Source organism: Rissa tridactyla, chromosome 6, assembly GCF_028500815.1.
Source record: "Rissa tridactyla isolate bRisTri1 chromosome 6, bRisTri1.patW.cur.20221130, whole genome shotgun sequence".
Lineage (NCBI taxonomy): Eukaryota > Metazoa > Chordata > Aves > Charadriiformes > Laridae > Rissa > Rissa tridactyla.
Window position 1 is genome coordinate 16,147,831 of NC_071471.1, and position 17,471 is coordinate 16,165,301.

General features: G+C 43.4%; 1 protein-coding gene across 1 annotated transcript in view; it reads left to right on the forward strand.

The window, feature by feature from the left end:
- The window catches only part of HS6ST1 (heparan sulfate 6-O-sulfotransferase 1), a 197,585-nt gene extending 189,864 nt beyond the window's left edge, over positions 1–7,721 (forward strand). The window contains exon 2 of the mRNA XM_054206247.1: positions 860–7,721. Within this exon, the coding sequence (XP_054062222.1) occupies positions 860–1,568 (709 nt within the window). The 3' untranslated portion in view covers positions 1,569–7,721. The remainder of the gene's footprint in view (positions 1–859) is intronic.
- Positions 7,722–17,471: the final 9,750 nt, after the last annotated feature.

Sequence of the window (17,471 nt, forward strand, 5' to 3'; positions counted from 1 at the left end):
AAGCTGGAGGGTCTCTGTGCACAAGACAGCTGTCATGTTTTCAGTTCAAGGGACAGCTTGTATTGTTGGGGACGTCATTTTACTTGGAACAGCATGAGTGCCCCATGTCACTACGTGTGTTCCTCCCAATTGTCTTGCTTTTTCACCCTTTTTAGTCTCATGTGTCAAAAGGGTGTCTTTAAGTTTGTTTGAATTGATTGATAGCAGATGAGCTGAAATGACAATAAACTATTGCTACTATTGTTGGTTGTCAGCTCGTGCCTTCTCCTTCTACAAAGCATATTGCCTTCCTGATTTCCCATTATTTTTCACTTACGTTCCTGTGGTGTTATCCTGCTACTCAGTGCAGACTCCCAGATCTGCGGCCAGATCAATCAAGCAGTAGGTGTCCTGGTCAGCATCTGCACGAAGTGAAAATGATAGGCCCAGCTCATAAATACAGCAGTTGCTGGTCTGTCCTGCAGAGCAAGTCCTGGCTGATTCAGAGGGCGCCTGGTCATGTGAAAGGCCAACCAGTCCCTAAAGTCACAGTTGCTCTCTGAAGTTGGTAGATCAGTTGACTTCTGATGATTGGTTCCGACATTGCAGTCTGTTGTTGGAAATGGGTGTCGCGATGAAAGCGTTACTACTTGGCAAGACTAAAACGGTGGGCAATGAGAAAGAGAACCATGGGTCGAATGTTGCACAAACTACTTCATGTAAGATGTTGCAAGAAGAAAATAATCCAAGAGTACAGTGGAATGGGTGCACTAATGTTGATTTACTCTTGTCTTTTTGATATCTGCACTAGATCTCAGCTTGCCACACATTTTTCTTGTTACTAGCAGAATATTTATTTTATTTTCTCTTCTTCTTGTAGAAAATTTTACTACATCACACTGCTGAGAGACCCCGTATCTCGTTACCTCAGCGAATGGCGTCACGTCCAACGAGGAGCTACTTGGAAGACCTCCTTGCACATGTGTGATGGCAGAACACCAACTCCTGAAGAGCTGCCGTCGTGCTATGAAGGCACAGACTGGTCAGGCTGCACACTGCAGGAATTCATGGATTGCCCGTATAATTTGGCCAACAACCGCCAAGTGAGGATGTTGGCTGACTTGAGCTTGGTGGGCTGCTACAACATGTCTTTCATCCCAGAGAACAAGCGAGCACAGATCCTGCTGGAGAGCGCAAAAAAGAACCTCAAAGACATGGCCTTCTTCGGCCTGACAGAGTTCCAGAGAAAGACTCAGTACCTGTTTGAGAGAACTTTTAACCTGAAATTCATCCGTCCTTTTATGCAGTACAACAGTACCAGGGCAGGAGGGGTGGAGGTTGATAATGACACCATCCGGAGGATTGAGGAGCTCAATGACTTGGACATGCAGCTCTATGACTATGCAAAGGACCTCTTCCAGCAGCGCTACCAGTACAAACGGCAGCTAGAGAGGATGGAGCAGAGGATAAAGAATCGGGAAGAGAGGCTTCTTCACCGGTCCAATGAAGCACTTCCCAAGGAAGAGACCGAAGAGCAAGGACGCTTGCCCACTGAGGACTACATGAGCCATATTATAGAGAAGTGGTAGCCTAGGCAGACTTTTATATTAATGGTATTCTAGGGTTTCCATATAAAAGATCATGGAAGTAAAATTACAAAAACAACAAAAAATATTTTATTTAAAAGCAAGTCTGTAAAACAGAAGATAGATTGCTTCCTTAAGCATAGGGTCTTTTTACTGTTTCTTACAAGACCGATGAGATTCTTAAAAAAAAATAAATACATAAAAATAAAAAAAGGGTCAACATTATAATACAGAGGTAAAAAATGTACACATGCAGTTACCCACTCTTAAGGCCAAATACAAAAGAATGTTTCTTATCCTCACAATTCAAACAGAAATGGCACAAGTAGGATTTTTTAAATCTGTTTATCCCCTGAGCATAATGATGTGAAGATACATAATTAAAAAATGAGGAAACGGAGGTTTTCTTTTGCGGGTGTTTTTGGAATTGGGATGGGAATTGCATCGCTTGTAAGTAGATGATAACAGTGACGAAGTTGAGGGTGGGTGTGCTGTCCTGTCAGGCGGTGTGATCTGATAGCAAGGGCGGTCACTTCATTTCAGCTGGCAGCCACTGCCAGAAAGGGGAATGCCATAAAAATAGAAGAAAAACATCAGAGGATGAGAAACATTGAAGCGAATTGACTATGGCCTAAGATATGTACTTAGCACAGTGTTTTTGATACATTGCACTGGTATCACGTACACATACGCAACTTCATCACAAAAATAATAGGGAATTCATGCGCAGAGCTCCCAGGTTTGTTTCACAGGCCGGTCCCAAAACAAGTTAAAAGCTGACCAAATTCCACGTGGGCTCAAACGTGCACTCACATGCTATCCTGTCACCCTACACAACTGCTTCCCATGCCATCATTAGTATTATGTGTTAACATCCCATGAAAACCCTATCCTACATACTGAAAAAACAAAAGGAAGCAGCATTTAAATAGCAATACTCCCTCATAAATCTGCACGACAAGTTCCAGGGAAGACCCTGCAAATAATCAGTCATTAATGGGAACACGATGAGGGGTGATTTTGTTTCGTTTGTTGCTATGTGAAATACTGAACTAGAACAGGCATACAGACATATCTGTATCTGTATTTTTTTCAGTTATTTTTACTTGCTTTTATCAAGAGAGAATGGGCATCAGCCTGCTTCCAGTGAAATCACTAGAACTGATATAAGTGGGAACAAGATGGGGCTCTCTCCCAGAGCTGTGAAAATATCTGACTATGGGTCTGAATTATGAGACAGTACGCGTTGTCTTTTGGCAGAGTGCCTGTTCTGCAGCTCTTACTTTAAATGAACAAGCTGTGTTCATAAAACTGGAAAGGGGAATCTTGGATAATGTTTTTTTAGTCTCAGACCAATTTCAAAGCAGAACTCTTTCAATGCTGTTTTCTAGGGACTCATGTAAGTTTGATCCTCCAGAGTGGTGACAGTGTAACCAGGTTCTGCTTACTGACTTTTGAGTCATAGAACAACAATGATTTCTCTAATTCCTTTTCCCACTCTCCAAATTAAAGTATGGCTTATTTTCTTGCTGTTGCAAGCACTTCTTTGTTTGGCTGGAAGCATGGAAATGAAGCAGTTTTTGCCTGTTTCATGTCTCACCCCGTTATTACTCAGCCTGTAAGACCTGAACCAGTTTAGGGTAAACTATGAACCAAATGGAATATGATTTGATTTTCAAAGGCTTTGTTAACTGCAGATCAAATATGGCATTGAAATCACTGGAGGAGAGGCAGAGAGCTGATGCATTCAACTTTAGCGTGTCATTTTCACAGCGTCCCTTTCCCATCACACAAATCCACTGAAGTGCTGCTTGTTTGGTATTTTAATTTTCTCTCTGCCTCCGTACACTGTTTCCAACAGTTTCAAATTCAGACTGAGTTTCGCAAAAGAGGGGCTGCCTTAAGCAGAGAAGCTGCCTTGTTTCTTCTGTGTACACCCTGGGGGCTACACCTTGCTTTTGGAGATGTTCTTCTCCAGAAGGGTAAAGATGACAACAAACTTAAAAGCAGAAAATACAAACAGCACTTCGGGCTCAAATACAACCCTGTTACAGCCCCGATCCAAAGTCCACCAAAGTCGAAGGATGTCTTTTCTGTTGATTTCAGATGGATTTTGATCAGGTCCACATCCTTGTGCTGCGAAGTGCTCAAGCACACGCTCGTTTGTCTCCAAGCACGGTGGGACATTGCTACATTGCTACCCATCCATTCAGCTGGTACCAGTATTTGCTGCTGGTGTTGCTGTCTTTAAGGTTCTCTCAGTGCTTCTGCCACAAAACAGCCCCTGCTCCCACAGGTGTGTAGCCTGGCCATAAGCGTGTCCTCCCAGCCAAAAAGTGGGAAGCAAAATGAAGCAATTTTCGGTTGTTGGCTTGGGGGCAGAAGGTATTACAGATCCATTTGCTCATCTCTGCATTCCAAGACTGGGAGGAGCTATGTCTGCTAGTTCCCAGTGCTTTTATGTGTTGTTGTAACTAAAGAAAACATTTATATTTTAAAAATGCAATTTTATGGGCTGTTTACCCACAAAACCAATACACACGATATAAAAAGCAACCTTTTTATATGCATAGTTTCCAGCTTTACCCAAAGGCTTTTCGCTGTGCGTTCTGCGTTATGGATCCGTAATGCACAAACGGTGACTGCAGTGAATCCATGCTGGGGGTGCACGTGAGCTCAGCCGAGCGGTGAGTGCCCAGGCAGCTCTGCGTACGCTGGCACTGACATTCTGTACCGAAGGCCAAATTCTGCTCTCATCTACCAAAGGGTGACAGTAAACGGGACTGTGCGTGATTTGGACCGGTAACATTATTTGGCCCGGTTTGCCTGAGTTGTTCGGTGTTATGGGCTCTGAGTAACCAGCTGGATTGTAATGGATCTGTCTGCAGGGTTCTCTAAATCAGAGGCAGCCTCTGACCCTAGAAGCATGTCAGTAGAAGACTTTGTTCCAGCATTTTCTTTGTAATGTATTGCAGTAACAAGCAAAAGAAATGAAACTATCTTGCAAACTGTCTTGTTAACAGTTTCACTTCAATCCACAAAAGGAAGGCTGATCTCAGCTTAGCACTGAGGCAGAAATTTCTAGATTCAAATCCTGCGCCCGGCAAATGCCTCAGTTTCTCCACCTGTACACTGGGAATAGCAAATTTATGCACTGCAAAGAGCTACTCCCAGGTATGAGAAGTTTAGGGCACTTTGAAACAGATTCTAAGTATGGGAAATGAAAAGAATGACCCAAAAGACATCGCTTACCCTGGCTGCTGTGCTGGTCTGTTTATGGCTGCAAGCCATGCTTTAATTTATTGTAAGTGCTGCGTGCCAGAGCATGGGCTGCAAGACATACCTGGCACTATCTTCTTCCTTTAGTGGGTTTAAGGGAACTTTTTTAACATAATGTGAATGTAGTTTTTTGTGATTTCTATGTACTACAGTTTGAAGTAGTACAATTTCTTTTATTTTTAGGACTGATCATTTGATGCTACAATAACATGAGAAATGTATGTGTAGTTTTAAAATGAATGGAGAACAACGGCTTTGAGGCACTCCAGCAGAAGTAGAGGGCAGATAGTATGTTCTTGTTCAGTATATGCCCCTTTCTTCCAAAATGTTTTCCCTTCTTCACCACATAAAGTGTTTCTTCGTGGGACCCGTCAATGCATCACGATCCATGTCAGCAGTAGGTGAGTGCTGGGTACAGTGAGGGCAGGTGCAAGATAGTGCCTGTCTCTTACTGGAGTTGGTGAGACAGTTCCCCGTAAATTCAGATTTTTACCTAGTCGGATGCTTGTCCATCCCACAGTGCTTCTGATGTGGTTCCAAGGACACCCCTTGAAAAGCCTTTACAAAAGCTAGGGCTGTGTTTCTAAGGGTTTGTACAGTCGGCAGTATTAGTGTGAGTGAGCATTTTAGACAGCCAGTTATCTGGTACCAGGGCAAAGATGATGCCTCTGCCACCTTACACTGCGCTAACCCTTGCACATCTGCAAATGAGGGTGATGGTCTTAAGTGGGGAGTTGCCAGCAGACTCCACTCCTGCTTTGGGAGGGTGGAAAGGCCAAGACATACTGCAGCGCTAAGGAGGAGGTGGTCATTTTTACTTTTAGTCCCCTGAACAGTGTTAACTTCACCGCTTGGTAGGTGGTGTTGCTGAAGAAAATTTTGTTATTGCTCATTTGTCTCATCCCTGCTAGCACTGTTGAAGGAGTTTGCTTCCTACTCCATAGTTTCCCAGACAGTCAGATGCCACCTTGTACCCTACCCAGGTCGCAAAATGCTGGACTGGTAAGGTTGCAGACCCAGGCTGGCATGGGATTCAAAGTCGTCAACAAAAAAACTGTCAACAAAGGATCAGTGTGAATTTCTGGCTTGCCTGAATTTTTCCCTTTGTGCCCAACGTTTTGGAATAAATGAGGAGCACTTCAGATTGATGTTTTTGCACCTCGTAGTCCCTTACTTGCTTACAAAACTGGGATGGCAATGGAAGGTAGCATAAAGGAAGGTCCCAACAAGCTTTTGAATCCTCTCTCCCAGGGCTGTCCAGTAGGAGCAGGGACAGTGCCGTTGCTGAGAATACGAGCAAGGCAGAAGGACCACCACAGTGGCAGCACGGACACACGCCAGTTAGGAAGTTTTTGCTCTGAGACCATCAAATCACTTCACAGAGACCACTGAACAGCTACAGAAGGTAATGACTGACATTGCCAGAACAGGGCCTGACCTGGATTTATATCCTGGGATTAAAAGCTTCTCTAGCTTCCTACTGACGTTTAGAGTTACTCAGACACCCTCCTGTCCCGGAGAATATTCTGAATGTCACAAAAATAGGTCACGCTACAGAAATTTGCAACACAGACTATGCTAACCGTTGTGTTTCCAGGGCTGTAGTTTGGAATGCAACTCGCACTATCTGCTGGATTCAAATCACAGGGCTGGCTGCATTATCTTTTTGATCTTGCTTTCACTCATACTAGCAGATCACGTTCCAGTGGCACAAGTGAATGCAGGATTCGCTGCCTGATCTGCAGCAGAGCCAAGCCTTCAGAGCACAGGTCAGTTAGGAGCAGTTCAGGTAAACCAGCGAGCAGTGGAGCTCCTGTCTGCGCACACCAGTCCGAGCTGTCTGTGGTTGTTTCCTTTGCCCCATCTGCAGGAGTTCTGCCAAGGTAAACGCAGTACTGATAAGCACGTGGGTATTAAAGCCTGTATTGTCCCAGCTGCAGGTGGTTTTCTCTGCAATTTTTAGCCATGCAAGCTGAAAAGAAGGAAAAAAAAGATTTGCAAATGAGTCTGTCTCATCCCTCAAAGCTCCACAATTCCCCCTCCCTGTTTTCCCCCAGGTGTCAATTCTGCAGACTGGATTGAGAGAGCTGTACTATAATGAATAATTTTATATTCAAATGGTTTACTGAGCATGATTTGTTTTGTACATATTGGAATATGATTTAACTTATTTTTATTGCCCCTTTTCATCTTTTTTTTTCATAAGGAAGACAAAAATCCCCACCCTCTCTCAATGTGAAGTTCTTCTGTGTTTGTGTGTAGTCTGCCAGGCAAACACGCAGCAGCCACAGGATTTCTCACCATCCCTACCCATATCTGATTTTATTTTTCATTGGCATTTGGTTTTGTCTGAGGCTTTGCTTACATTGTCTCTTCTTTCCTTTCCGGTGCACAATCTGCACAGGGAAGGGAAAGGGCAATGCAGGCAGGACTTTCTTGTTCTCCCTCTCCCCTTTCTTGCGTATTTCACCTACCAAGGAACTCAGTTCTTATCCTCTAGGAGTTGTGTGACTGAGGGTAAAAAAAATACAACTGTCCCCCTACCCACCTTCCATCCTCCATATTGTAGATCAAACAGATTCAGCTTCTCTGAAAGTGATTGTGGCTGGAGTCATTCCATTGGGCTGAATGTGTATGGTTTGCATTTTTTTTTCCACTTCTGGAGCTAAAAAATAACAAAAGACAACCGTTTTAACTTGAGCCAAGTAACACTTAAAGCTTTATATATTTATTTATAGCATCTTACAAAAAAAAAAAGTGTTAAAAGGTTTTTTCTTTTCTTCCACAAGAAAAATTGGATTAAAAAAAATAATCACCTAATTGTTTTTGTCTAGATCAAGAATGAATGTTAGCAGATGAAATAAACCCTAAAGCTGAGCATCTGTCATGTGTGTTGTCCTTGCATTGGCCTTTGGATGCAGTTTCAGTGTGCCTTGCCTTCCTGTATTACAGAAAGATAACGCTGCCAGTGCAGTTGATGGAGAACATTTTTCTGGTAAAAAAACCAAACTCCTAACACAGAAATATTCAAGCGGAAACTGCAGTCTCTTTATTCCTATTGTTAACACTTGAGACAACATTACAAAAAGCCCTTAAACCTCCTAAAACCAATCACCTTTTAAAAATTAATTACCTTTAATACTGTACAGTCCTCTTACTTTTCTTTTTCAGTCATTGCAATGAACAGATTTGCAGGCAATAAATGGTGATTGGTATATCAAATACTACAGAACAATCAACAGAATTTTTTTGTTTGATATTCAGAAGTACTTCGACCAAATGTGATCTATGAAAATGCTCTCCAGGTACAGAACTGAAGTAAGCTGTGCACCTGGTTTTGATAAAGTTCGTAAATTAGATGATAAGAAAATGATGATACAAGTGCTTTACAGTATCCTAAGTGAGAACAGCTAGATGTCTATGCAACTGTAGTGAATAACACCAGTTATTTTACCCAAGCACCATTACACTTCAGTTTCTACCACAGATGCTGGAGGAGCTGGTGGCAGTGTGTCAGCCATCCCAGCTCTGCTGCTTGGGGGGTGTTTTCTCTTCTTCCTGTGAAAGTAAGCCCATTCAAGTAACTGGAGGCCTAACCAGTTAATATTTATAAATGTGCCACTAGCAGGACCACCGCACTGCATCAGTTCATATTGCTGAGAGGGATCTCGGCAAGTTTTACTTGCTGGGTGGTGCAAGGTCTGGTGGAAGGTGCAGGTGAGCGTTGGTGCGAGGGTAACATCGCTCTCATCGGGGAAGCGAAGGCACAAAAACTTCGCAGTCATTCACCGCAGGCTGTACCACCAGCCTTCACACCCGCTTCTCTGGCCCAGAGCCCTTTGCTGTAACGGCCAGGTGGCAGTTCCTAGATGGAAGTGCTCAATTTAACCTCCCATCAACGGCTCCTCCTAGCCACTACCACTGATGGAAAGGGAACCGTGCTCCAAAGGAGGCAGTCTTTGGTTAACCTCCTAATTTCATTCACCTTGGAACAAGAAGGCCCACTCCCTGCTTGATGCCGCCGGTGGGAGGGTCCTGCCTCAGGCGGGCAGAACCTTCCCAAAGCGTGGCGTGCCCCCTCCCGCCCAGCAGTGTGCAGTGGCGCTGCCCCTCAGCAAAATGGCAGCCGCAACGGCCCAACTGCCTCCTCTCCCTCCTCCGACTGCCCCGGCCCTGCCCTCCGCCGGTCCTGTGGGGAGGGCGGGGATGGCGGAGCACTGGCACCCCTGGCTCCCATGTTCTCCCATTGGGGTGGGGGCTGTGGTGCCAGGCAGGAGGTGGAGAAGGGGCTCCCCGCCACCTCCGGAATGCGCTCTGCAGGCTGCCATAGGGTTTGTGCCTGTGACCTCTCTGCGTGGAGCTCTGGGTAGCCGCTGTAGCCCTGCTGTGCCTCAGGGCCCTGGGTGGCAGCTGGGGGGGCTCATATCCTGCGGTCTGCTTGTGTGGGGTGCTCTGAGGAACCTGGTCTAGTGGGAGGTGTCCTTGCCCAGGGTGGGGGTGTTGGAACTAGATGACCTTTAAGGTCCCTTCCAACCCAAACCATTCCATGATGTTGCCCACCAGCATCGCTTTTCTAGTAGGCAGAGTAGGCACCAAAGAGCCTGGCTGCCTTAATTGGGGCAGGCTGCGCTGAGAGTCTGGGCATTCCTGTTGCTGAGACCTGTGTGCTTCCAAACCTGGGTGCTTAGAACATCATCATCATCCAGTGGCTTGGAGCACTGTGGGCTGGTGGCCTGTGCTCCTTACACAGCTTTAAAAGGGTGCAGCAGCCAGGGTACGGACACAGCTCATTCTGCTGGGTGGAGTCCTGTACTGTGGCGGTGTTCCTGTTTTGAAAGTACTGTTTTCTCCTCCTTAATCTTCCTTTCCATAAAGCCTGAGAGACACCACATGAAGTCTGTGCAGGCAAAGTGCTTTCATTTGCATATGGTCTTTCTGCACCATCTTTAATATGGTTCTTCTCGCTCAATGCTAAAAGCCTCCAGGAAAAGGAGAGTGGATAGCTAGCAAGCAGATGGAAGGGAGACTTCTTGTATTGCAAGAACCGGTGTAGGAAGGGGAAAGGATGCTGAAAGAGGATTAAAAGAAGCAGGGAAATTAGTTACTAAGGGGAGAGCCTCCAGAGGGTTTTTTTTTTTCCTCTTGCTGGAACCTTGGTCACACTGATGATGGTTCAGTTTCCTTATGCTTGAGTCCAAGATGTTCCTGCTCCTAGGCACATCTAGGCATTGCCTCTGGGGGATGTGCTGCCTTAGGTTAATTGGGAAGTGCCCTCCTTTACATCCTGCTGTTACCCTAACAATAAGCAGCCCCTGGCTGCTTTGCTGCCCCAGGTGACAGCCTGCTCTTCCTGAATGGAAAGCCGATCCTGACAGTACCGTATCAGAGGAGGTGGTGCTGAGCCCTTGTCAGAGGGATGTGTTTTGTTTCGCTGGCTCAGGCACTCGCACAGAATTACTTTAACTCTTTAATAACATCTTTCATGCTGCTGTCTACTGGAGGAGGAAAAGCAGTGTACGTATACACTAGTGCCAAAGGTTTTCCGCATTAATTGATTTTTGGGTAGTACAGGTTCCTTTTTTCCTTGTTGAGGATTTTTGTGTGGGTCCATGTAATGCTGAACAGCCTCTTTGTCAAAGAGCAGGAAGAGGGATGGAGATTATTGCATAATTAAATGTAGATCTAGCAACATCTGCATATATCTATGGATTTTGTAAAAGTGGGCAGAGGAGGGCATGGGGTTTAGGAAAGCCCCATGCATTGCAGTTTATAATGCTTTATGATGTAGTACTTCAGTGGTGCTTACAGTAGGGATGTAAAAAAATTTACATATAGATAAAAATAAAATTGTGGGCTTTCTGCAACTGGAAATGCTCATCTGGGCACATCAGCTTAGACCCTCTGCTGCAGGGAGGGAAATAAGACATGTTCATACAATATTCAAACAAAATAAAAAAATATCGTAGGCTTAACGGTAAAGCAATTTGAGCTTTACTATAGTTATTATTTCATGAACTTCAAATTAAAAGGGTTAGTCAATGAAATATTTGTGAAACTAACAGCATTTAATAGACTATTGCTACGTATCTGTTAAAGCAGTTACAGGTTGCAAGTAAGGAAGGCTTCACTAGCCAGGCCCTGCACACTTTAATTGATCTGGGCAGTAAGTGGCTTGGAGAAGAAACCATACATGTTCATATTTTGCAAGCATTACCTATAAGCCTAAAATGAATACAATTATCAGTCTCTATTAATATTAATCAGACCGTACTGTAGTATATTCAGGTGCTTTGGTATGTTTTACTGTTTCTTAGGCCTTAGAAATTCTTTGCCTGACATGATTTCACTCATTTCTCTCTTTGGTGTTTCTCTTCTCAAAAGTTTGGTTTTTTTTTTTTTTTTTTACTCTGAGTGCTTTCATGTCTCTGCCTTCCTTACTCTTGCCCACTCCCTATACTGCTACCGAGAAGGTTTGTCACCAGTCAGTGAGGACACGTAGTATCTCAAGCAGGGATCTTGTGCCTCTTGCACTGGGGGCTGCAGAACTGGGGTCTCAAAATGTTTGAATTGATACCAGCCAACAACACAAGGGAAAACCTGAATAGCTGTCCTCTAGGAGCTGGGAATGCATGCGTGATAGCAGTGCTTTGCAGTTGTCTAACAAGCTGTTATTTATATATTTATTTTGCTCTCCCAGCTAGCAATATCATTCTATCAGGCTATGGTTATAGATTCCAGATATTTGTGCAATAAATTAGTAATAGTGATAAATAATAAACACTTAATTCATGCTGCTTTAAAACATTCTAGTTCTTACTGGATTCAGTTTAAAAGCTCCTTCTTTGTTGACTTAAACCAAATGTTATACTCAGTTATGCTGTAAATAGTAAAGAAATTCCACGTGGCCTAATCTAGTTAATTCAGGCTGGATACCTGATACTGAAATGAATATGTGGTAATCACTCATCGATTTTCTGGCATAGGCAGTGACAACATGTATAAATCATACGGCCTTTGTGAGAGAGTAAATAACTTCCTCGTTGGGATTGTATTATTATTGCCAGACATTGTTTTCTGAACAAGAGCTTGCAGCCAAATTAGTGAGTGCTCAGATATTTTGCATACCACGACAGCCCCCATCAGTCCGTGTTTCTACTGATTGTGTTTTCTTTTGTTCCCTTAATCTCAAATATTTTGATGCCAAATGAGAATTTATAAACTGATACCAGTTAGCCACAACTTCTTGTAGGATATGATTTTACCAGGTGAATGCACAATTAAACCTTTTGTACTGCTGGAAATATTAAAGATCAGCCCTGCCGCTTAGTACTGCATTGTGGGGCAGTTAATGGAGGCTTTGCTCCCAGACTGGAGAACTTGGATCTCGATAACTGCACCATTGGGAGAGATGCAATATCCGACCCTCTGGATTGAGAGATCTGCTGTAAGTCTGCTAAAGTTTCTTAGCTTTTGGTCAAGATCAAGTGGAGAGTAATTCCAAAGCATTCGAGAGCATGTGGTCATCTGTTTTGAGGACAATGTAGCCTGCTGAAGTAGCTAAAATCAGTTATTTTGGGGGTGGGCGTGGGGACAATGGTCCTGTTTGAGGAAAAAATCTCTTGAGAATAACCTACTAATATTATTATGGGGCCCTTTATCACAACTGGTTTGCATAGTTTTTCATGCATTTATTTTTGAGTACTGTTGTGAGGCAAATGATTTTTCTCCTCACTTGGAAAGCTTGTTGAAGGAAGGTATGGAAAATTGGGAAACAAAGTGCTGGCTGAAGACCTGGCCCTGCTGGGCATGGCCTCGTCTCTAGTTCTTCACCATCACCTTTGGAGAGAGAATTCTGTAGCAGTGCTCAGTCTGAGCAAATAGTCAGGCTTTTTGTTGCTTCTTTGAAATATTTTAATAACTTAGAGGCCATTTTAGCTGTCCGTGTGCCTGTTGGACTCCACTCTGGTGGGTGCTGCGTGCCATGCCATTGCTATGCGTGCCGTACCCAGTAGGACACTAGCATGGCTGCCTTCCCCAATGCATCAACAAACCCAAGATTAGCTCTGCCAAGACAGCATGCTACGGCAGGGGCATACCTCAGTGGGCTGAAATATAGGAGGGTGGCCAAACTGCACAGTTGTGGGGTGGATTGTTTGTGGTACAGTGATGTCCTCCAGCAGAGGTGTTTGTTCGCCCGGCAGCTTAGTGTTGCAGATGTTGTCCATGTGATTCCCTAACAAGTCTGGAGAGGATTGTCCCTTCCATAGAAGTGTTGTACTCCATTGTTGTAAAAGTAAATCGTGTCTGTAAATCCATCATTTGTTCTAGGTGCAAATTAGACCTATGCATGAAGCTTTTCTTTGGGCTTTTTTATTTCACTTTTATTTTAAAGCAATGCTTTAAGTTAAGAAATTCTTATAGTTCATTGAGACCATAGGCTTTGACTTTTTATATGTACGTTTAAGGACTTTCACAAGAAAATCAAACCATACATCAGCTGGGACAGTGTATTAGGAGGTACAATTAGAGCAATAAATAAAGCTTTCTGCTTGCATGCCAACCTAACAGGCTTTACTGTCTCCTCATCAAGTGATCTACCATTTGTTAACAGTTGCTTGTTAGGGTTTCTCTCCTCTAGGCCCATTCTTGGTTTTGTGTATATTTTAGTCGACTTGACAAGGGAAAAGAACTATATTAAATAGAAGCACTTAAAATTCACAATGCCTGTAACATCTGTTGCAGGACTAGAATTACAAGCCACATCAGCATATTTTACTTTTTTGTTTTCTCTCTGATCAGGAGTCTCATTAGCTGTCTTACTTGTTTGTTTTGGGAGTTGTTGGTTATGTTCCCCCCACCCTCCTGTGGCTTTTTTGTGAAAACAAATTGCTTTGTCTTTCTTCCTCATTCTTTGTAGGTTAGCCTGCAGGTCTGGGTTAGCCAAAACCTACAGTAACTGGCAATGAGAGAGTGTGAGGCAGCAGATACCTTTCCTGATGGGGAGGTGGGATGGAGATGGTAGGAGGGAAGTGATACGTTCCCTTGCCTCGATCATTGCTCTGGTAGACCAGAGCTGACTTTTGTGTGTTAAAAGTGCTTAGGTGTGTTTCTGCCTCTCCAAAAATCTGTTTTCAAGTTATCCATACTATTTTCCTCTCAGTCCCTCTTCTCAAACTGATATTATATCCGGGTTTTTTTGAACGTAGATGCCTTATAGGAAGAACTAGTAGTTCTGCCTGTAAGATGTCTGATGCTTTCTGGACTTCCATATATTTGCTCATATATGAGCTTCAATAATTAAAGCAGAAATTTCTATGACTGAAGTGGTGCTAAAACATTGAGAGTGCTGGAGGATGAAGATTGGAGAGGGTGAGCATAAGGGGATAAAGACAGACAAGCTGGTGGTCACCAAAACATGGCATCGTTTTTAAGGATAGGATGGAACCCAAAGATCTCCCACTCTTTCGTACTGGCAGCAAAGGCACCATCGTTGAAACCCAGTGGGATGTGCTGCCACCTCCTCACCCTGGTGTCAGATGCATATGGGAAGTTCCCTGTGTCAAAGCCACTGCAGAAGGCTCTGTGGTGGAACTTGACTTCAAGCATCTTGCAAGTGGGGCTGTTATGCCATAGCTTTAATGACTGTTGCAAGTTCATTAACCTTCCTTTCCGTCATGCCCTTATAGAGAAGTACGTAGACTCTTCCATGCTCTGAAACATATCCAAAAAATGGATACCACTTTCTGGAGAGTGAGGCTGGGATAAGCGTGGGTTCTTCCTTGCTCCTGACAAGAAAGATTAAGCTTCCAGTACACTTCCTTCGCTTTGTACAAGGAAGGGGACAGCATGCTATCCAGACATTGTTATAAAGGACCATTCCTTATACATTTATCCTTTACTTTTCTTCTGTGGATTACGTGAAAGTAACACAATACAGGTTTCAGCATGGAATAGTGAAGAGCAGAAGCCAAGAGGTGTCCATAGTTGCTGTGCTGTAGACACTGCAACACTGTTTATAAAACAGGTAATATACAGAAGTGTGTATCTACAGTTAATTGGAAATATGTCAGAGCAGGCTGGTACACAGACTGCTGGCAGAGATGATGCTCTGTGATAAAATAAATGGAAATAAATGCCCACAACTTCTCACCCTTACTCTATCTCGATCTCCCTGCCATCTCGATACCTGCAGGCAGTTATCATAACTCCTCAGTCAGGTCAGGTAGTTTCCATTTAATTGGAGTAGTTTGAGCATAAGCTAAATTATTCTTTCTGTTGTATTTCTTAAGGTGTTTCATGTTGTTAAATGGTGGTGTGTGGTAATAAAGAATTTCAGGGAAACTTGCTTAAAACGCTGATGTAGGAGCAGTGTTTTTCTCATCTGTTTAAGAACTCAGTTGTTTCCCCTCTCTGTGGAGCTTCTGTCTAAAAAAAAAACCCACCACAAAACGAACAAACAAACAAAAAAACCCCTCCAACCAAAAACCCAAACTAAACCAAAAAGATCTGTCTTGTCTGAGTTTTTTGATACATAATAAATGCTGCAGGTTTTCACATATCTTATTTAGAAATGTAGCATTTGTATCCTAGTTCATCAAGTGTGCCCTCACTGTGCCATAAAAACACAGAACACAATGAGACCCTGCCAGGAAGCTGCGACTTAAATCATGAGAAAGGAGAATTAGTTTTACCTCACCCCTGGGCTATGGCATAATCAGTAATCTTTGCATTAGCAGTAAGGTAAGATAGGAGTTTCTCACTGTTAACGGTGTGAGGACCGGCAAACTTGTCTCATTAAGAACAAATAAAAGCTGGCTCTTGTCAGATCTACATTTAGTCTCCCAAAAAGTGGGTGTTACTGACTTCAAAAGATTTTCCTTAAGTATTTTCAAAAATGGCCTACTGGGGCACGTAAAAATAAAAAAAGTCCTCCTTAAACTTATCGTCACTCTGTTTAAATACCCAATTAATTTATCATGCTTTCCTGATCTACAGTTCAGGGAATGAGCCATAATTTTGGAGGTGACAATGATTTGATGACACTGATGGGGAAGACTGAACTCTCAAACACCATTAGGGTGCATGAATCACAAGATTTTTCTCACAAGTTAATTAGTCATTTTTCCTAGTATAATGAAGTTCTGTCTTTGATCCTAGAATTTCTGTCTCTTGTCAGTTTTATTATTATCTACAGAGGGACTGTTCTCTCTCTTCCCCAAAACTTTCTCATATTATGAGGTGAGGTTTTTTAGAAGCGTACAAAATCCTAGTTTCTTTTCTTTGAATGAAAACTTTCCAAGGTTACACTCTACTGCACTCAACAAGTAGAGCTGAAATTACAGCTTAGACGTTCATAGGCAATTATACACAGAAAATGATGAGTTCTGATTTATGCTCTACCTAGAGGATATTAGAACCTGACCAAATACCAGTTAGTGACTTGAAAGCAGACATAATTTTGAATGCTACTAATTGCTGCCCTCTGAGTGGTTCAGTGCAGGAGCTGTGGAGGGTTAGGGCCATGAGGTCCCTTGACGTGTTCTTCCAAGTAAGGAGCACAGGGCTCAGGGCAGAGAGGAGGGAATTCGGGTATTTAGTGGAGAGCCTCAGTGCCCTCTCCCTTGTGGAGCCACTGTCTCCTGCCTGGTGGAGGGTGTCTCTTCTGCTGCCACAGACTGGCCCTGTTAATACACTTGGGAACGTCCACTTGGGAAATCCACGTCTATGCTATGAATACGCCATGAGCATTGAGGGGGCCAGGTCATGCTCTCTGACTGTGCTCTTAGATCACAGGAAAATCTGGGGAAGGATGGCCAAGATTTTTCTTGGAACTTGGTGGGAGAGCTGAGCTAGAGTATTGGAAGTCATCCCCATTACGAGCAGATGCACTGGATCCAAGGCTTCTGTCTGTGGGGAGGGGAATTTTCATTATCTTGAAGGAGTCTTCTTAAAAATGTGGGATATCTCAGGCAGCTGGAAATGAACTTCTTGAAGCAGCTGCTCTCTGTGGTGGCAAACCCCCTCTCCCTGTCCTGTATCCAGTTGGAAAATACTGACCCAGTTAACAAGCACAGGAATTTCTTAAGTTTTCATCTCCAGATCTCTTCGCAGTGTTAGAGCAGGCTAGGTGTGAGGAATGCGCACGAGTATGATGTAAAAACTTAATGAGAGGTAGGAGAGAACTGTGCCCCTCAGTGCTGCTGGCTTTTTTTTTATCCCAGGAGTTTGTGTCTTTTTTTTTCCCCCTCCTACTCCTTAATATTCAGTTTGTGGAAGCATATGATAAAAAGGGAATTTGAAATAATAATCTATCTAAAGTAGAACAGGGGTGGTTTTGGGGGGGGTTGTTTTCTCCGGGGGGTTGGGTGGTGGTTTTTTTTAGATCTTTAGGTTACAGAGGATTTCTTACACCCTAAGGATGCAGAACTTGCAAGAGTGGGGAAGAATGTGGGGGGTTAAATTTTTTTTTTAAAGTAATTTTTAAAAATCTGGGATTGAAAGTACTGGAGATAGCATAGTTAGACTATTACACAAAATTCAGCTGTCTGCTTTATAAGAATTATGGTGGGATTTTAGTAAGATGTTATACAGAAAGTTCTTGTGGATCAGTTCTAAAAATGGGCATCT